A 22,026-nucleotide genomic window follows, 5' to 3' on the forward strand; every position below is an offset into this window, starting at 1 on the left:
TATTGGCAGAACAGACTTTATCTGTACCTTTCTTTTAGGTATTATTAGAAGGGTAGAAGCCTTTCAACTGATAGGACATTTTTCTTTTAAAATTGCCTTTTGGTGGGAGGTAGAGTTAGGATTGATCCTACCTTACATATCGATAACCAAAATAAGCAGAAGAAGATAGTATATTGTGTGAAACTTAGAACTAGGATTCTGAACCTAAATTTTGCAAATGAAACATGTTAGCCTTCTATTCTTCAGCAAATCACTTGGAATAGGGTATATACATTATATATGTAGTTTATCGTATTAGAACAGAGATCATTTTTAATAATGCTGTGCAAATCTTAAAAAGGTTTTTCTTGTGGCAATTTCGTTTAACAAGCGAAAACATGAGAAATTCACTATAAAGTAGAAGTACAAATTAATGTTGTGAATAGCATTGGCTTTAAACATTCTCAAGATGAGTTCAAGATCTCATACAGTTTCTTCTACCTTCTTCTGTTTTTGTTTCCCCTTTGTATTTGCTCCAAATTATGGGGGACTGTGTTAAGGGAATATGGTATCTGTCTTAAATACTAGTACCCCGTAGTAATAAATTACTCCTCTAGAATGCAATTCTTGTATACTTTTCTTCTTTCCTGTGTATAACATGTAATTCAGCTGGATATTGCCTTAAAACTAAATTAATTTCCTCATACTTCGTGTTCATCATAAACAATTCTGAAGTGTATGATTTTGTTCTATTTTGACAAGAAGATACAGCTAGTCAATATTCTATAAGATCCAAGGTTTCACAATGGACTCCAGGAACTAAGTATGTCACTATTAAATCAAGTGTGACTGAAAGAGATATATGCTGTTAGCCAACCAAATTAGGAATATCCATCCGATGGATAAGATCCATTATCTAACTTTGCAGCAATTTGCAGATGTTACAGCGCATTTTTTATTTTTGTTTTTGATATCGTAAGCTCGTTAATTACTAAAAACCAATTCATCAATACGAAATTACATGTTAGAACTGCTAGGTACAACAGCTCTATTTACTTAGAAATTATATGAACGAATGTTACGGACAAATAATTGATTATTATATGTGATATTTCCGTATTGGAGTGGTCGAGTACAACCTAGGAACCTAGCTAGCAGGCTGCTAGGAGTAAACAAGAGAATTAATCAGTAATCAAACAAGATTATTCCTCCTAGGCCAACCGAAGACGTAAACATCTGTAATTTCTTGATTTATATAAGATAGGTTATCTTGTCACTAATTAATTACAACTAGTAAATCTCTTAGGCAGTAGAGTAACTTACAAAAGAAGTTACTATCGCCATTCTATACCAGAGATGACTGATCAGGGGCGGATTTAATTGCAAAAATATTGGGCACGAGAACTCATGGTCTTTCCGTAAAATTAGATATTTTATGTACATATTTTCTAATATTGGTATAATATTAACTGTTGGCATCCATGCTCTGAGAAGGTCGAATGGTGCACTTGGTTTAAAGTTGAGTTAATTTCTAAGAGGAATAAGGATTAATTCTCACTTAATATATTTTTTCTTCATTTTTTTAGTAGCGCGCACTCATATACTAGAAATCTTAGATTCGCCTCTGTGACTTATGAGTGTTGAGTGGCAGAACTCCCACATCGGTGAAGTACTAATTTTGGTTGGTACTTCACCCTATAAAAGAAGGTCAAATGTTTAGGATTTAAACACATCTCTCATTTGCCTTCTTATCTTCTTAAAGTATTTGTATCTTCTCTCTTTAGTATTATTTCACTTCTATTTTTGGAGTGGAGTAAAATATTGATTGTGTCCGAGGAAGTAGACAAAATTGGCCGAACCTCGTAAATTTTGGTGTTCCTTTTATTGTTGCTTTATTGTCTTATTTATTATTTAATTTGGTGGCTGTCATAATTTTTGGTATAGTAGTTGTGACTCATTCACACTTATATACATTTGGCTTCCGCAACAATTGGTATCAGAGCCAAGGTACTGTCTAAATATGCTTTGTGGTTGCAGCATAGTCTGATTTTTCACATCAGAAAAGATTTATCTTGGTAACTGAGTCAAGGTTCTATCTGAGTATGCTCTGTGGTTGCAACTTAGTCTGATCTTCCACACCAAAAAGGAAATAATCTTGATTTGTGTCGTTAGCTATTAAATAATATTTGTGTCAAAGATGGGAGACAATAAACAAGAAGAATTTACATTAAGTGTCAACAATATGTCATCATTGGCATCTTCGCTTATGACAAGAATTGTGTCAAATGCGAAATTTGCAGTAAAATTTTTTGACGCGTCAGGACATTTTGGGATGTGGCAAGGCGATGTTCTAGATGTCCTTTCTCAACAAGGGATAGATCTTGCCATTGAAGAAAAAAGACCAGATGTTATTGGAGAAGAAGATTGGAGAATTATCAACCGTGTTGCTTGCGGTACCATTCGATCCTACCTTGCTAGAGAGCAGAAATATCCATACACAAAGGAAACTTCTGCAAGTAAATTATGGAAAGCACTGGAGGATAAATTTTTGAAGAAAAATAGTCAAAATAAATTGTACATGAAGAAGAGACTGTTTCGCTTCACCTATGTTCCTAGTACCACGATGAATGAACATATCACCAGTTTCAATAAGTTGGTCACAGATTTGCAAAATATGGATGCAACTTTTGATGATGGTGACTTGGACTTGATGTTGTTAGGGTCACTTCCTGATGAGTGCAAGTACCTTGAAACTACTCTACTCCATAGAAATACGAAATTTCTCTCAGAGAAGTTTGTTCGGCTTTGTACAGCTATGAACAAAGAAAGGGAGAAAAATAGAAGGGCGGAAAAAGAGAAGCACTGGTTGTGAGGGGTCATCCGCAAAATCAAACGAGGACAAGGAATGGAAGATCCAAGTCAAGATCTAGACCCAGCAAAGATGAATGTGCCTTTTGTCGAGAAAAGGGGCACTGGAAGAAAGACTGTCCGAAGTTGAAGAATAATGCCAAACATAACAATGGAAGGCCATTATGGATTCAAATGTAGCTGATTGTGATGATTCAGACTTCTCATTAGTTACAACAGAGTCATTAATATCATCAGACATATGGTTGATGGACTCGGCTTATAGCTACCATATGTGTCCCAACAGGGATTAGTTCGTGGATTTTCAAGAAGGAGAACATGGAGTCATCCACACAGCGGACAACAACCCTACCTCATATGGAATTGGTTCAACACGATTAAGGAATCATGATAGAATGATCAGAACATTAACAGATGTTCGATATGTACCGGATTTGAAGAAGAATGTCATCTCTGTGGGAGCCCTAGAATAAAAAAGGTTCAAAATCATTGCAGAAAATGGAGTGATAAGAGTATGTTCCGGTGCACTAGTGGTAATGAAGGCCAATCGGAAAAACAATAACATGTACAGTTATCGCGGTAGTACAGTTATTAGGACAACGACAATGACATCCAGTGACAAAAAAGAGGCAAAAGCAACCAGGCTATGACACATGCGCTTGGGACATGCTGGAGGAAAATCCTTGAAAACTCTATCAGATCAAAGATTGTTAAAGGGAGTAAAGGTTTGCAACTTGGAGTTTTGCGAGCATTGTGTCAAAGGGAAACAGACAAGGGTTAAATTTGGTACATCGATCCATAATACTAAAGACATTTTGGATTATGTACACTCTGATGTTGAGGGTGGGAAGCACTATTTTGTAACCTTTGTTAATGATTTTTTTTTGAAGAGTGTGGGTGTATACAATGAAGAGCAAAGATGAAGTGTTGAGAATTTTTCTCAAAGGAAGACGATGGTGGAGAATCAAACAGGTAGGAGGATCAAGTGTATTCACACAGACAATGGAGGTGAATACAAAAATGATCATTTCAATAAGGTCTGTGAAAATGATGGCATCGTCCGATACTTCATTGTCAGACATACACCACAACAGAATGGAGTGGCAGAACGTATGAACCGGACCTTGCTGGAGAAGGTACGATGTATGTTGTCCAATGCTGGCTTGGACAAAGAATTTTGGGCTGAGGTAATTACATATGCATGCCACCTCATTAAACGCTTACCATCTGCTACTATTGATGGCAAGACACCATTTGAAAAATGGTATGGAAAGCCTGCTATTGATTTTGACTCTTTGTACATATTTGGCTCAACTGCATATTATCATGTGACAAAGTCAAAATTGGATTCAAGGGCAAAAAAAAGATATTTTTATGGGAATTACTTTTGGAGTCAAAGGATATCGCTTATGGTGTCCTATGACAAAGAAAGTAATATTCAGCAGTGATGTTACCTTTGATGATTCTGCTATGGTAAATAAGGTAACAGAAGATACCAAACAAAATAAGGGTGCTTCTAAGCAGGTGGAGTTTGAGGAAAAATTTATTTTTCCTACACAAGAAGCAGAAGAGGAAACAAATGAAGATTATCCTCTAGAAGAAGAGCCAGTAGAGAGGGAGATTCCAACTGAGGAACCTCAACAACAACTTGAATCAATAGCAACCAGCAGGCCAAAAAGGACAATAACAAAACCTGTTCGTCTTATAGAGACGGTTGCTTGTGCCGCCTCAATTGTAGCTGATGATGTTCCTACCACTTATAAAGACACACTCCAAAGTTCAGAAGAAGATGAGTTGAGGATTGCCATGAATGATGAAATATAGTCCCTTCATCAGAATCATACATGGAGATTGACCAATCTCCTGAAAGGAAAGAAAGCAATTGGGTGCAAATGGGTATTTGCAAAGAAAGAAGGATTTCCTAACCAAGAAGATGTTCGCTACAAAGCAAGATTGGTGGCCAAAGGATATGCTCAAAATGAGGGAATTGATTACAATGAAGTGTTTTCTCCAGTTATAAAACATTCCTCCATTAGAATTACGTTGGCTTTGGTAGCATAGTTGGATTTGGAACTAGTTCAGATGGATGCAAAAACTGCGTTTTTATATGGAAACTTGGAGGAGGAAATCTACATGATTCAGCCAAAAGGATTCAAAGTTGCTGGAAAGGAAAATATGGTGTGCAAACTTGAAAGATCGTTATACGGATTGAAACAATCTTCTAGACAATGGTACAAACGATTTGACAAGTTTATGTTGCGGCAAAGGTACAAGAGAAGCAAATACGATCATTGTGTGTATTTGCTCAAGCTTAAAGATGGTTCCTTTATATATCTTCTCCTATATGTTGATGATATGTTGATAGCTTCCAAGAATTAGGAAGAAATTGATAAGTTGAAGATTCAACTGAAGAAGGAGTTCGAGATGAAGGATCTGAGTGAGGCAAAGAAAATTCTTGGCATGTAGATAATAAGAGATAGACATTCAAAGAAACTCTGTTTATCTCAGAAAGAATATTTGAAAGAGTACTACAATGTTTTGGCATAGATGAAAAGACTAAGCCAGTTAGTACTCCACTTGCTCCCCATTTTAAGCTAAGTACTACTATGTCACCAAAAGATGAAGCTGAACGAGAGTATATGTCAAAGGTACCATACGCAAATGCTGTTGATAGCATGATGTATGCAATGGTCTGTACGAGACCTGACATTTCACAAGCTGTTGGAGTTATTAGCAGATATATGCATAATCCAAGAAAGGAGCATTGACAAGCTGTGAAGTGGATTCTACGGTATATTCATAATAATACTGTAGATGTTGGGTTAGTTTTTGAGCAGGAAGGCAATCTAACTGTAGTTGGATATTGTGACTCAGATTTTGCGGGTGATCTGGACAAACAAAGATCAACTACTGGTTATGTGTTTACTTTTGCAAGGGCACCAGTTAGTTGGAAGTCTACTTTGCAATCAACAGTTACTTTGTCTACAACAGAGGCAAAGTACATGGCTATTGCAGAGGTTGTGAAGGAGGCAATTTGGCTTCAGGATTGCTAAAAGAGCTTGGTAATGGACAAAAAAGTATCATAATTTTTTGTGATAGTCAAAGTGCTATTTAATTAGCGAAGAACCAAGTTTATCATGCAAGGACGAAGCACATTGATGTTCGGTATCATTTCGTTTGAGAAATCATAGAAGAAGGTAGAGTCACGGTGAAAAAAATTCATACTACAGAGAATCCTGCTGATATGCTGACAAAAGTGGTGACTGCGGTCAAGTTTCAACATTGTTTGGATTTGATCAATATTGTTGAACACTGAAGATTGAAGATGAAGACACAACCAAAATTTATTATTGAGAGAAAATTGAAGATGTGGAATTTTGTTAAGGTGGAGATTTGTTGAGTGGCAGAACTCCCACATTGGTGAAGTAAAATTTTGGTTGGTACTTCACCCTATAAAAGAAGGCCAAATGTTTAGGATTTAAACACACCTCTCATTTGCCTTCTTATCTTCTTAAGGCATTTGTATCTTCTCTCTTTAGTATTATTTCACTTGTAATAGATAATCATTGGATATTAACTCAATGAAAAAAATTAACCATTTATTCTATTTTTCTTTTTTGATACCATTCTTGCCGGTGTCATTGGATCTTAAAAATAATCATGAAGCAAAATAATAACTCATATTTATGGCAAAACAATCAAATGTTGAGACAATGAATGACTCTTTGGATACGACTTAACTTTTTTACTACTACTTGAACTCTTATTTGGTGTGTTGATATCTCTTAAAAAATATTTCTTTCTTAAAATTTCAGTTTCTAAAACATTATTTTTCAATAATAATTATTTTTATAATAATGTAATTGAAAATATTATTCTTAATTCAAAACTCATTTTAGTTGGCTATCTAAAAATATAAAAAAATTCTTTAGCTAGTGAATTTCTCCATTTTGATATTTGACATTAACCATGTTAATTATATGAATTATTTTAATTATATGTAAATAACCACATTTAAACCTTCTAAGTAATTATAGATAATCGTCAGATATTAATTAAGAAACACTACATAAAAAAAGACTAACATTTTCTCAATTCTCGTAGTGATAATTTTACTTTTGCACTATTCTTATATGTGTCATTGGAACCTAAAAATAGCCACAAAGTGAAATAATAACTTATATTTATGGTAAAGCACAAAAGTTGACACGATATAAATGATTATTTGATTACGACGTGACTCTTATACTACAACTTGAACTCTTATTTGGTATGATTTTATCTTTCAAAAAATATTTCTATTTTGAAATTTCAATTTCTAAAACTTATATATATTATAATGATAATGATTATCTTTATAATGATGCAAGTGAAGATATTATCCATAATTTAAAATTCACTTTGATGACTCCACTTTAAGTTTATCGATATCTCTAGCCCCAGAATTTGAATTTTTTATAACCTACATATATAATATTTGTATACTCGTGTGTTGTCGGTATATCATCTATTTATATTAGCTGTAAAAAGTAAACAATAATTATGGCCGGATATTATGTAAATATTCCATAAGATTTCGGTTTTTTGAATTTATCCATGATATAACTTCTATTATAATAATTTTAAAACTCTCTACTAATGCTAAAAAATATCTTATCTTTTTATTATCTTTGAATTAAAAAAAAAGTAAAGAGATTTTTTGAAATAATTTGCTTACATTTAAAAAATATTTTACGTCATACCAATTTTTTCTTTATATATACTCTTTGTTACACTTAAAAATCGCTATAGAAACTATCAATTTGAAACCAATTTATCTCTTGTTGAGTTAGAAAAAAAATCTTTCACATAATCTAATGATTCAATACTAATATTTTTCAACGAAAAAAATATTATACCATTGCAAATATTGGCTTGACTACAGCTATATGAAGATGTTTCAGCTTATACCCTTCAATTCCTTGAATGTGCTAAATTGAAATTAATGATAGCAATTGTATAGTCATAGGTTTCTTATTTGTTTGATGTCCATTTATGCAAATTGACTCTTTAAACAAATATTCTTCAAGAAGAAAAAGGAAATAACTTTTTTTTTTTTAATATTGACTGATTTTGTGATGTTTCTTCTCCAGCATGTATGTTTACTTTATTATATATGTAAGTAAACTTTTATTTGGTTTTGTAAACTCTTTTTTGTTATTTAGATAAACATGGACGTGTACCCTATATATTACATTTATTTTAAAAGAATTTCGTTTTATTCAAATCTAGCTACAATGTTTCAAAGAACTATACTTATAGGATTTTAAATGTGAAAGAGTTATATGTCGAGTTTTGTTTTTTGCTAGAGGTGAAGTAGTATTTAAATAATTATAAAAAAATAACAAAAGTTCCTAATATGATGCATATGATCATTAACAGAATTAAGTATGATAACATGATAAAAAAGATAAATTTTATTTTAATTTAAATTTGAATTTAGAACTTTATCTATAAATTCAAAATTACCTTTAATTATATATATATATATATATATATATATTATATCATATTTATATTTAACTAAAATAGTCAAATATTGAATAAAGTTATCATATACTATTGACATTATTAGCTTGCCACTTGGCTTAACCATAATGTCAATTATATATGGTAACTTTCTTTCTTAAATATATATATAGATTTATTATTTGGTGGGTATCATAATTTTTGGTATAGTAGTTGTGACTCATTCACACTATATACATTTAGCTTCCGCAACAATGAGATCATCTTAACGGCATAAGAACAACAAACAAAATAGGGCGGGGGAGGGGATGGATGTGTTTCGGAAAGGCAATAAAAAAATTGCAGACAAGCTCGCAATATTATTGTTTGGAAGTGATCTAAGGTAATAGCTACGAATGATAAATTTATTGAAAGTATAGCCACGAATAATAAATACAGTATAAACGTTTGATATATCGCGTAAAAATCATAAATATACTTTCTCATGGTTGTTTTTTGTTAAAGGGTCTAATTACCCTACAGCCACAGTATCTAAAAATACACACTGTGTATGTATGTTGGCCATTTTGAGGTAAACGAAATCCAAAATTCTTTATTAGGATATCAAATATACATAAGCCCAATCAAACAGGTTATACCTTCATACGCTAATTTCGTCTCTAATAAATAAAGATGTGTAAAAACGATGATAGTTAAAACATGCCTGTGAAATAAAAGACAAAAAACAGATGTTAGTTGCTCAAGCTAAGACTTGGTCGCATCTAAATGTCTGGAGATAATCACAGTCCCACGACAAAAGGTATGTGCCAAAACTAAACGTTGCTAAGCTCAAACAAAAAAAAATCGTCTAATCCAATATTCCATCAAGTATCAATTAATTATCCACTCATGAATCAAGAGCAACTGTCCTAAACTACTTGAATAGATTGCCAATGAGACATCGACATGAATTTCCAACCAAGAAAAAGGCGTTAAAACTTAAGTATCAATGTCTTGTTTCTAAATTAGAGTTATTAATCTACTAGACAGGCTTATTATATTCCCATTTTTGTCTTGACTAGCTGCTAAACTCCACCTATATACTCTGAAAACCTTGTATATATCTTCAGTATAGCTAGGGTTTTTGTCTCCATTTCCCCACATTCAGCCCATCCTCTATTTAAATCTTGTTCATTTATCCTTGTTCTACATCTTATCTAAAAAATCAACAATATATGTTCTTATCATCATGACTGATGAACTTGAGCCTTTGTCCTTGATTCAATTCCAAAAACTGGCTCAATCCCAACATCAACAACAACAACAATAACAACAGACGACAATATTTGTCACCACCATCACCGTTGAACCCTAGCTCAACCGCCGAATATTGGATGTGAGCAACAATAACAACAACAATATTTATCACCACCCTCACCGTTGAACCCTAGCTCAACCGCCAGATATTGGATGTGGAAACCTAAAGATGACGACGATTCGTGGGAAATCAGAGCATTTGAGGAAGATACTAGCAATTCCATGGGTGCAACTTGGCCCCCAAGGTCCTATACTTGTACCTTTTGTCGAAGAGAGTTCCGTTCCGCCCAAGCCCTTGGTGGCCACATGAATGTGCACCGCCGTGACCGTGCCAAGCTCAATCAAACACCACTTGCTTCAAATAGCTCTACTACTTTCCCCAATGCTAATTCTACCCTCCTAATTCAAACTCCAGAATTCATCACAAATGGTGGACTTTGCCTTCTCTACTCCTTACCTAATAACCCTAATACTATCTTCAACCCTTCAACAGTTAATTCTAGTGTGGATCCCTCTACTCTTCTCACTATCCCACCCTCTTTTATGAATAATTTGATGTCTTCTTGCACTCCTCCATCTTTAAATTTTCCAATCAACCAGCCTCAAAATATCAATTCATCATCTAACACTAGTGAAACTTCAGCATCTAATGGTACTAGTAATGATAATAATCACTACGATGGTAGCAGCAAGAGAGATTCAGTCATTGAAGATGAGATTGATCTCGAGCTTAGGCTAGGATGGAGATCATCATCATCAAATTAATTTCCTAGACTTTTTGTGAGAACTCTTTTCTCTTTCATGGATTAATTTCAGGATAGACTGCCTACATCACACTTCTTGGGTGCCTTCCCTGGACCTGCATGAAAGCGGGATGCTTGGTGCATCAGACTGTTTTTTTTTTCCCTTCCGTAGATTGATTTATTTTGTTATGTGTAATAATAAAGATGATAGAAAAGTTTTTAGGGTTGGAATCCGAGCTAGACTGTTAAAAGAGCCTTGCAGTGCAGTGTCATTTTCCGTTTGCTGCGCGTATTTTATATTTTGGCTGGGGATTACTGAATCGGTATGATTGGACTGCTATACATTACCACATAAATAATTCATTTCTGATGAACTGATTTAGTAAAAAAAATGCTGAGTAGTTAAATGAACATTATTAATTCAATCTAGTGTGAATGCTTCATATATTCGAACTCTATCCATGAAATGAAGATTTTATGTGCTTTTTCCTTTTGCTTCCTTCTCTTTTCTTATTTGTTTTTGTCCTTCTCCTGCTTCCTTCTGTTGGCCTCTCTTGGAAAATTTTCATTCTTCTTGATATATTTTGAAGTGTTTAATTTTAATGGCTTTTTTTAGTCTCACCATTTAAACAAATTATACTGTCGAATTAATAATCCCCCTTTCCCTCAATTTTTTGAAATAATTTTGCTCGGCATGTAACTTAAGAGAGAAATGAACGCTTTTAAAATTTGTAGTCTTAAACATGTCATATAATATTTGTATAGCTATAAGATTTTTGAAGCTTTTGATCTAAGACATATCATAATATTTTTTATGCTATAAAAGTTTCTCCTTTAAGGGTAAAATGAAATTTAAAGCTAATTGTTTCTATATATAAAGAAACTTCTGTTTACTAGATTGTTGATGGAGAATTTAATTTCCACATTTTAATTAAATACAATAGAAATTAGCTCTTGACCCATCTATGATGCACATAATAGACTATGATTTCTCTTTCTTGTTTTTAATTTCCCCAACTAATATAAGTATTGGACTAAAACGGTCCAAAGTACTTTGTAATATTGTTCCCTTTAGGTCAAGTTGGTACATTTGTTCCCAAAAGCTTCACACATTAAGAATATTCAATTCCTTATAAATAATTTATTTTTCTTTTATACTTTTCATGTGGGACTTTATTCACACACACACAATAATCTCCTCTTCGAGCTATGTTTGACATGAGCCATCACCATTTATGGGCTAATTTGAAAATTAATTGTGTACTACCACATGATCCGAGTATTTACGGTGATCGAAGCCCAAGGAGAGACTGTGTATGTGTCTTTGAAGCTACAAGTAAAGGTAGTAAATTGGTTCATAGACGGGTAAAGGCACTAGCCCAATGCCATCACTCCGCCATCTCCATACTCATCCGACCAAACCATTGGCTCTTATACCTATTGGACTAAAACAACCTAAAGACACTCTTAATATGGTTTGATATTGTCCGCTTTAGGTTAAAGCCCACACAATTTTTTTTTCAAAAGACCTTACATCATTAAGAGTATCCAACTCATTATAAGTAGCTTATTTTTCTTGATTACAACTTCTATGCAGGATAAAAATTTAAGTTTTCCAAATGCAACATGATCTTGTCCTTCATGTTTTTATATATAGAAATATATCACTCTTTTTTACTTGACTAATAAAAAAATAGCTTCAAACAAATTGAGAGGGAGTATAAAGAAACTTCTGTTTATTAGAATGTTGATGGAGAATTTAATTTCTAAATTTTAAATAAAGTAAAAATTAGCTCTTGACCCACATATGAAGAACAAATATACTATGATTTCTCTTTCTTGTTCTTAATTTCCCCAACTGAGATAAGTGATGGAAAAACAATAAGCTAATCAAGTAGCTAGAACCAAACACTAAAAAATGGAGTAAAGCTTGCCATTGATTACGATATTGCCTGCATGGTTTTAAGTACTTTTTACAGGACAGACAATGCTTTGGTCCCCAATTTATTGTTTCCTCACTTTTTCATTCAGCTAGCTTAGCTTGCATATATCAGAACAATGAATTCAGTGTCCACCATTCATTATATGTATCTTTAAGGCTTTGGACAGACTTTGGAAGAAAAAGAAAAATTTGAAAAGTATAGAAAACCTTGTCGAAACCCAAAAAAGAACCCACAAAAATTATAGCGTCAAAGAATTACAAGATTCATACGTGGATTGCCTTTGGTTTTATCTACTGACAAGAATCGACCAAGATTCGGAAAAGTAAAAGAGTGTTGCAGTATCTCTGTAAGTAAATTTATTTTTCTAGTGACAGTATGGCTAGGTTTTCAAAAGGGTAGAGGAAATGCTATAAATGCATACTAGGCCAATTGATTTTATGGCTCTTTTATGCAAATTTGTTTTTAGTTTGAGAACTTGTCATAAAGCACTATTGGTAATTAGCTATCTATAGATACTATTTGCTATATTACGGATTGTCAGGAGCGGACCTGGGTGAGTTCAAGCGGGTATTATACTATTTTTATACGTTACTTATTTTTCCAAGAACCAAAATAAAGTGAAATAATAAACGTTGAACCCACTTAACATACGGTGAGGCATGGTGCAATGGTTCAAGTGGGGTCATCAAAGTATAAGGTCTTAGCTCTTGCGTATATGTGCATTCACGTTATTTTCCCAATTTTTTCCAAAAATGGGTAAACTTAAAAGACCCATGGCCCAACTTTACAACTTTAGTCTTTGGAAGATTTATTATAGCATGAAACTGTTGAGTGACCAACACTTGTTTTTTACTTATCATTACTTGTTTTAATTTCGCATATTTCATAGTTCCATAGTTAGTATATTAAAAAAGTTATTAATCTGGTTTATTTTAGAGTTTGTTAATTAGTAGATGAATTATCGTTAAAACTTATCTTTATATGTTTTTAAAAGGCGGCTTGAGAATTTGATAAAGAAAAAAGAGTAGCGAGCAAAACATCTTTTGGAGGTTTTATTATTTACCGAAACAAAGAGTAAAAGGTAAATTCTATTTGTTAAGTCTAGTATTGCTTCTACTATCGGATGCAACCGAACATTTAGATTTTATCTGAACCCGCTTATATAAAATTTTGGGTCCGCCACAGTGAATTGTAGATACGTTTTCTGTTGTTATAAGATGTATTAGATGTATTTAAGCTACTGTATTCATGAATAAAGTAGCAAAAATAGGCGTGAATCAGAGAAGTCAATTAATCAGTTGTTGTATTCGAGTGTATTCGACTGTATTCATGACGTGAAATATGGGATTACAGTTGGACAGATTATTGTATTCGACTATATTCACAGCGTGAAACAGGGGATTACAATGTTTTTAAACGGAAAGTGAATCAATTAACATAATAGGCTCCTAATATAACTCAACAAACTCAATTATAACACACAAAATTTGTATTTCCAGTTATAAAAAAGATTCTCAACCGAAAAATACCCCAAAAATATAGCAATCTTCAGAGAAATTATATAATACATCTGAATACATAAATTATATTAATTAAAAAAACATATGAATACATTCACGGCATATAGCGAGACAGTGAATACAATGAAATACATAGAATACAGCGGTATACATTTAAATACAAGGAAAAAAAGACAGCAAATACAATGAAATACATGGAATACATCGAGATACAATGAAAAAAAGACAACGAATATAATGAAATACATAAAAATACAGCATGATACGTTGAAAATACATTGAAATATATTAACAGAAATCTTCTTCTTCATCTCGATTAGTTGAATACCAGGGCTTCTAATTTGATTGAAAAGATTAGTCTTTTTTGTATTTGCAACGAATTTCTTCATCGCCTTTTGTATCTTTTGAGCAGAAGTATTTGATAATTTTACCTCATTCTTCTTCTTCATCGCGATTAATTGAATACTAGGGGCTTCTAATTTGATCGAAAAGATTAGTCTTTTTTGTATTTGCAACGGATTTCTTCATAACCTTTTGTATCTTTGGAGCAGAAGTATCTGATAATTTTACCTCATTCTTCTTAAGATATTTTCTTAATTTTAAAATTGTAAAGAGGCGTGATGTACAAATATCAAATTAAATAATTTAATTATAAGAGTCACAATTTAAAGTGAAAATACATGACATAATCATAAAAAAAGTTTATGTGCGAGATATGTATTTTGCATAAAAGAAGAATTCTATCTCTTAGCTATAGGTTACTAAGATTGCTTACAAATGACCTATCTAGTTGATGAAATATCACCTACTGTTGCTAGAGAATTTTTTTTTTTTTTGGGAAGATTACATGAGGTAAAGGAAAGCTTATAAATGTGTAGACCATCTATATATATATATAAAGCTGGATTTTGGAAATCTTACGTGGCATCTCTCTAATGCTTGGAAACACATTTATTTTTTTGTCATTATTTTTGCTTCCCCCCCCCCCCTTCACTTTTCTATTAAATAATTATTTTCTTGTTCCAACAAAAGAATGTAACAGTTGCAACGCCTAAGCTATTGAAATGAATAGTTGCGACGGTTGGATTCAAATTATAGTGGCATGTGGTTGAATTTTCTTTTCCTATTCATGATCCTAACATTTCAGTTACAAACTATTTACTCATGCACCCCTTTAAATCCAGGTAAAATACTCATCTATTGCAATTACGATGAAAGTAGAAAAACATTCGAAATACACAGAAAAATTGACAGATTCCAATCAAGAGAGATACTGCTCAAGCTTTTGGCTTTTTCTTTTCGTAGGAGGAAGAAGAGTCATTCATTTGCTCTTCGGAGAAGAAGAGGGTTTGGTAAAAGACATTTGCAGTTTATTAGGCCATAGCTCTACATAGAGAATTTAGGTGTGCCAGTTTATATGTACATATTCTTTAATGGTGTATTATTGTTAATATATCGTTGGTTCCAATTTGCAGTTTATTAGGCCATTGCCGAATGCCAACTGAAATCACAGTGCTGCAATTTTGACATTGCCCGTGACAGATTTTCATTGGTTGGACTTGATGAATTACAAAGCAAATATAGAAAAGTTTCATCCAAAGTTTATACATTTATCTCATGGATATGAAATTAATGTATTTGTCCTTGCTGCCGTCTTTGTAATTTTTGGGTGGTTTTGGCCATTAATTTGTTTTTTTGTTAAGATTACATGCCTAATTTTGTTGGGCCTAAGTTGCAGTATTTTATTAGCAATAATTACCTCTGTAACGACCCGCCCGGTCATTTTTCCTGTTAGAACCCCGTTCCCTTAAATAATACTTCCCGCGCTTGCTTTAGCCAATTTACGACTTGCGGGGACGGTTGGTTCGGGATTTGGAGGAGTTTCGAGTGAAACATGCCCATTTGATTCCTTGGAATTTTCTAAAAAGACTAAGTTTGACTTTGGTCAACATTTTGAGTAAATGGACATGGATTCGTGATTTGACGATTCCGGAGGGTCCATAAAACAATATGGGACCTGGGCGTATGTCCGAAATCGAATTCCGAGGTTCCTAGCCCGAGTAGTGAATTTTTATTAGAAATTGTTAATCTGAAGTTTTAAGGATTTAAAGAAATCAATTAATGACTGATTTCATAGGTATCAGGCTCATATGTTGGTTCCGAAGCCCAGTGCAGGTCCGAAATATCATTTAAGACTTGCCTGTAAAATTTGGTGTCAATCCGAGTAGGTTAAGGGCGTTTTGGCCCGTTAGAGGAAAATTAAGAACTTGAAGTTCATAAGGTTGATTCATTTGGTTTTAGGGGATGATTCCTAGATTTAGCGTTATTTTGGTGTTCCGAAGGTTCGAGTAGGTCCGTCTCGTGATTTCAGACTTGTCGGTATGTTCGGGAGGGGACGGGAGCCCCGGGCGTCAATCGGATGAGGCTCGAGTGAAGTGGAAATTTTTGAGAAAAGCTGAAGTTTACTGCTTCTGTCATAACCACACCTGCGATTGGTGGACCGTAGGTGCGAGATCGCAAAAGCGGTCCTTCCATCGCAGAAGCGTCCTAGGGTAGGCTAGGCCAGGAACCGTAGAAGCGGCTCCGCAGATGCGGCCTCCAGACCGCAGAAGCGGTCCTAGCCCTTTTAGCCCATTTCGTAGATGCGGCCCCTTAACCGCAGATGCAGAAATCGCTGAAGCAGTGAGATTCATTTAATACGGGGTCTAACTCATTTTCATCATTTTTTCACTTCCCCCTTGGCAATTTTAGAGCTTTTGAGGCAAGAACTTCACATAGCATCTTGAGGTAAGTGTGTTCTACCTATTTTTAGTTTAATATTTATATCTTAGGTAGATTAAACACTAGTATTAAGGTGAAATCATAGGGTTAGAGAAAAAACCTAGAGTTTTAATAAAAGTTAGGTTTAACCACGAAATTGTTATGGAACAAACTAGAAATCATATATTATCGATCCTTAGGTTATAGAGAACAACTTCCTTCGAGAAATTTCAGAATCCGGGCACGTAGGCCCGGGGTCGGATTTTAGGAAACTTGTGTTAAAGGTTTGGAAATTGCTTAAATAGCAAGAATTCGATCTTGTGAACCTATATTAACTAGTTCTTACCTCATTTAACTAGTTTGGGATCGTTCGGCTCCAAATTGAGGGCTTGGACTCGTTCTTGGTATTTGAAGTGCACTTTGGAGCAAGGTGAGTCTCATTTCTAACCTTGTAAGAGGGAATTGTCCCCATAGGTGTAATAATTGAATAAATTGCTGCTATATGCGGGGGGCTACGTACGCACTAGGTGACGAGAGTCCGTGCGTAGCTACTATTATGCTATGTCCGGGTAGTCTAGGACCCATAAGCATGCTCTATGTGATATACTTGTAATTCGATGCTTAAATTCGGATTCGTATAAACCATGTTGATTAGGTTAAATGAGACTAGTGAGAGGAACCTTATTTTCCTTGGCCTTTTTAAAGAGAAATTGAATATATTCGTGAATAACTGCTCTAGAGATATACATTGTTGTATGCATATTACTGTGATTATTTATATTTAACTGCGTCGCATGGTTGATTCGCGAGCGGGGTAATAGATGCATCTATGGTTTGGGCCGTTCGACCCTCGGTAGTGCTCAATTTATTTTTTATGTTGGATCGGGCCGTACGTCTCTCGGTGTTACTTGAGCATGCTTTACTTAGTATTTCTCTGCGACTGGACTTCATATATGCCTTGAACTATAAACGAACACCATGATATTATTTGGAAAAGGAACTGTTATTCCCTGCCATAAAATGTCGATAAAATTGTGCTATCCATGCTTATTATAAATTCTTCCCATATTATTTTACCCTAGTAAGTATCAAGTCGACCTCTCGTCTCTACTTCTTCGAGATTAGACGGGATACTTACTGAGTACATATTGGTTATGTACTCATACTACACTTCTGTACTTAATTGTACAGGATCTGAGGCAGGTGTATCTGGCTATCAGTCTGGTGAGGGCATCCCTGAGCGGACTCGAGACTTATACGGTAAGCTACTTCCCTTTCATGCCGTTCAGCAGCCTGAAGAAGTCTTTCTTATGTATTTTTGCTGTCTTTTTTATTTCGGACAGTAGGATAGGGTGATTCTTTTGTATATTCTACTAGTTGCCCACAGCTTGTGATACTAGGTCTTGGCACACACATTAGTAGACTGTATCATTTTGGGGTTGTATGCTTATTATGACTTTATTAATCATTTCTGATTTTATTTCAACTCAAAGAATCATTTCTGATTTTTCGCGTTGGCTTGCCCGACCATGGTGTTGGGGGCCATTATGACCTATTATGGAAATGGGTCGCTACAGCATGGTATCAAAGCACTAGGTTCATGTAGGTCTCACAAGTCATGGGCAAACCTAATAAAGTCTTGTAGATCGGTACGGAGACGTCTGTATTTATCTTCGAGAGGCTATAGGGTATTTGGAAAAACTACTCTTTATTAATTTCCTATCGTGCAGTGGTTGGTACACTAAATTTCCCTCTTCTATTCTATCACAGATGGTGAGAACATGCACAGACGATGTTCCAGACCCGGGCGGAGCTGCTCCCTCCATTGTTAGAGGCCAAGGTAGAGGCCGGGGGAGGGCACCGGCCCGTAGTAAGGGGCGAGGGCATCCCAGAGCTATCCCAGAAGTGCCACCAGCAGATCCTATTATCGAGGAGCAGGACGAGGTGTCCGCAGCTGAGCCTACCCCGGCAGACTTTATGACAGCACCGGGATTCCAGGAGGTCATGGGCCGTATACTGCGGTTCATGGATTCTATGACTCAGGCTGGTTTATTCCCAGCAGATCTCGCTACCTCACAGATAGGAGGGGGAGCACAGAACCCTATTGCTCAGGCTCCTGGACATGCAGCTGCAGTGTATCAGACTCTGGGTGCACTACCCGCAGATGGGGCCCAGCTAGTTGCTACAGTGGTGCCTCAGCTCAGACCGGCTACGAACGGTGACCCACAGAAGTTATTGGATAGATGGACTAGACTTCACCCTCCTATCTTTGGGGGTGAGCAACACGAGGATGCCCAGGACATCATTGACAGGTTCAGGGACAGACTGCACAACATGAGGATATTGGAGTCACATGGAGTTGACTTTACTACTTTTCAGCTGGAGGGCAGGGCCCGTAGATGGTGACATTCCTATGTTCTTGGCAGGCCAGCAGGTTCTCCTCCCCACACTTGGGGTCAGTTCACATAGTTATTCTTGGATAGGTACATTCCACCCTCTGAGAGGGATGAGCTGTGGTATCAGTTTGAGCATCTTGAGCAGGGTCAGATGTCGGTGACCAATTATGAGGCGAGGTTCTCTGAGTTGTCTCGCCATGCACTCATGATACTTCCCATAGATGCAGAGAGAGTGCGGAGGTTCGTTACGGGGTTACACCCCATTATTCGGGCTGACATGGCCCGAGAGGTGGAGATGGGTACTGAGTATCAGCTAGTGGTAGAGATTGCTCGCATGATTGAGGGGTATCGCTAGAGGGGTAGAGAGCAGATGCAGCAAGATAAGAGGGATAGGTTTTCGTGAGAGTTCAGAGGTGCCCCAGCTAGGGGTAGAGGTCACTTCGGGAAGGGTCAGCCCAGCAGACCCCCATATTCAGCACCACCACCCCCTCCCCGAGGTGCTCTAGTGAGGCCTTATTCAGTGCGATGTCGGAGAGTTCTTACCGCCCACTAGTTGTTCAGGGTTCCTACGGAGGGTATTCTAGTTATTAGGGTTCTTCTAGTGCTCACTTCAATGCCATGCTAGAGTGTTTATATCGCCCACCAGCCATCCAGGGTTCTTCCAGTGGGTATTCGGGTCAGCAGGACTAGACTTCAGGGCAGCAGGCCATGGTGCCGAGGGGTTGCTACGAGTGTGGAGATTCGGGTCACATGAAGAGGACCTTCCCTAGACTCTGGGGCAAGGCAGTATAGCAAGGTTAGCAGCCCATGGTTCCAGCACTAGTTGCTCGGCCTCCCAGAAGCGGGGGACAAATGGGTAGAGGCCGTCCTAGAGGTGGAAGCCAGGTAGGGAGAGTTCAGCCAGCTATTGTTCAGTCAGGTGGAGGCCAGTCAGTCGGCGCTCCAGCCAGATTCTATGCCCTTCCGGCCAGGCCAGATGCATTGGCCTCAGATGCCGTCATCACAAGTATTATTTCCGTCGGTGGTAGAGATGCTTCGGTATTATTTGATCCAGGGTCTACTTATTCATATGTATCATCTCTGTTTGCTCGTTTCCTGGTTATTTCTCCTGACCCTTTGGGCACTCCTGTCCATGTGTCCACTCCTGTTGGTGATTCTGTGGTTGTAGATCAGATCTACCGGTCTTGTGTGGTCACATTCTGTGGTTTCGAGACTAGAGCGGATCTCCTGTTGCTTGACATGATTGACTTTGAGGTCATCCTGGGTATGGAGTGGTTGTCTCCATATCACACCATCCTAGATTGCCATGCCAAGACTATTTCATTAGTGATGCTAGGGTTACCGAGGTTGGAGTGGAAGGGTTTCACAGTTGATACACCTAGTCGGGTTATTTCTTTCTTGAAGGCTCGACATATAGTCGAGAAGGGGTGTTTGGCTTATCTAGCTTATGTTCAGGACACCACCGCAGAGTCTCCGACGATTGATTCAGTTCCAGTAGTTCGAAAGTTTGTCGATGTGTTTCTATCTGATCTTTCTATCATGCCACCAGATCGCGATATTGATTTCTGTATTGCTTTGGCTCCAGGAACCCAGACTATATCTATTCCACTGTACCGTATGGCTCCTAGGAAGTTGAAGGAGAATCTTGAGGAGTTGTTGGAGAAGGGGTTTGTTAGGCCCAGTGTATCGCCTTAGGGTGCACCAGTGTTATTTGTGAAGAAGAAGGATGGGACTATGCAGATGTGCATTGATTACCGCCAGTTGAACAAAGTCACCATCAAGAACAAGTATCCGTTGCCTCGTATCGATGATTTGTTCGACCAGTTACAGGGTGCGAGGGTGTTCTCTAAGATAGACTTGAGGTCAGGGTATCATCAACTGAAGATTCGGGACTTGGATGTTCCGAAGACTGCATTCTGGACTAGATACGACCATTATGAGTTTTTAGTGATGTCCTTTGGCTTGATGAATGCCCCAGAAACATTTATGGACTTGATGAACTAGGTACTCAGGCCTTATATTTATTCATTTGTCATCGTCTTCATTGACGACATCTTGATATACTCACGTAGCCTGGGGCAACACGAGCAACATTTGAGAGTAGTGCTTCAGACCTTGCGAGAGTAGAAGCTATATGCTAAGTTCTCCAAGTGTGAGTTTCGGCTAGAGTCAGTGACATTCTTGGGGCATGTTGTGTCAGGGGAGGGTATTAAGATGGATCCCAAGAAGATTGAGGCAGTTCAGAGTTGGCCACGTCCTAACTCAGTGACCGAGATCAGGAGTTTCTTGGGGTTAGTAGGTTATTACCAGCGATTCGTGCAGGGTTTTTCATCTATTGTATCACCTTTGACCAGATTGACCCAGAAGGGTGCTCATTTCTGTTGGTCTGATGATTGTGAGGAGAGCTTTTAGAAGCTCAAAAAGGCTTTGACTACAATACCAATTCTTATATTGCCTTCTAGCTCAGGGATGTATACGGCATATTGCGACGCTTCACGCGTTGGCTTGGGCTACGTATTAATGCAAGAGGGGCGAGTTATTGCTTATGATTTACGTCAGCTAAAGGTTCATGAGAAGAATTATCCTGTGCACGATTTAGAGTTGGCCGCGATTGTTCATGCCCTTAAGATATGTAGGCATTATCTGTATGGGGTGTCATGTGAGTTTTATACTGATCATCGCATCTTGCAGCATATATTCAAGCGGAGGGATCTTAATTTGAGGAAGCACAGGTGGCTTGAGTTACTGAAGGATTATGACATCACCATTCTTTATCATCCGGTTAAAGCAAATGTGGCCGCGGACGCCTTGAGCAGAAAGGCGGAGAGTATGTGTAGCTTGGCAGTCATTCCAGCAGCAGAAAGGCCACTAGCTTTGGACGTTCAGTCCTTGGCTAACAGACTTGTGAGGTTGGACATTTCAAAACCCAGCCGGATTCTTGTGTGTGTGGTTGCTCAATTTTCATTGTTGGGGCAGATCAAGGCTTGTCAGTTTGATGATCCACATTTGGTGG

At 36.7% G+C, this 22,026-nt stretch overlaps 2 protein-coding genes across 2 annotated transcripts; both read left to right on the forward strand.

Moving 5' to 3' along the window:
• Positions 1-9,804: 9,804 nt before the first annotated feature.
• Positions 9,805-10,416, forward strand: LOC104224417 (transcriptional regulator SUPERMAN-like). Its single transcript, XM_009776066.2, has one exon. The coding sequence runs from the start codon at positions 9,805-9,807 to the stop codon at positions 10,414-10,416; it is 612 nt and encodes a 203-aa protein (XP_009774368.1).
• A 9,449-nt stretch (positions 10,417-19,865) lies between these two features.
• LOC138871633 (uncharacterized) lies at positions 19,866-20,708 on the forward strand. The gene is made up of 2 exons (XM_070149525.1): positions 19,866-19,932; positions 20,068-20,708. The coding sequence occupies exons 1-2, from the start codon at positions 19,866-19,868 to the stop codon at positions 20,706-20,708; spliced, it is 708 nt and encodes a 235-aa protein (XP_070005626.1).
• The last annotated feature ends 1,318 nt before the right edge of the window (positions 20,709-22,026 follow it).

The sequence above is a fragment of the Nicotiana sylvestris genome, chromosome 6 (assembly GCF_000393655.2).
Source record: "Nicotiana sylvestris chromosome 6, ASM39365v2, whole genome shotgun sequence".
Lineage (NCBI taxonomy): Eukaryota > Viridiplantae > Streptophyta > Magnoliopsida > Solanales > Solanaceae > Nicotiana > Nicotiana sylvestris.

Bases quoted from the DNA above. Each gene is read 5' to 3' on its own strand.
- LOC104224417 (XM_009776066.2), top strand. From the start codon at position 9,805: ATGTGGAAACCTAAAGATGACGACGATTCGTGGGAAATCAGAGCATTT.
- LOC138871633 (XM_070149525.1), top strand. From the start codon at position 19,866: ATGGGTAGAGGCCGTCCTAGAGGTGGAAGCCAGGTAGGGAGAGTTCAG. The intron at 19,933-20,067 runs GTGGAGGCCAGT...TATTTGATCCAG, and splicing joins GCCAGCTATTGTTCAGTCAG to GGTCTACTTATTCATATGTA.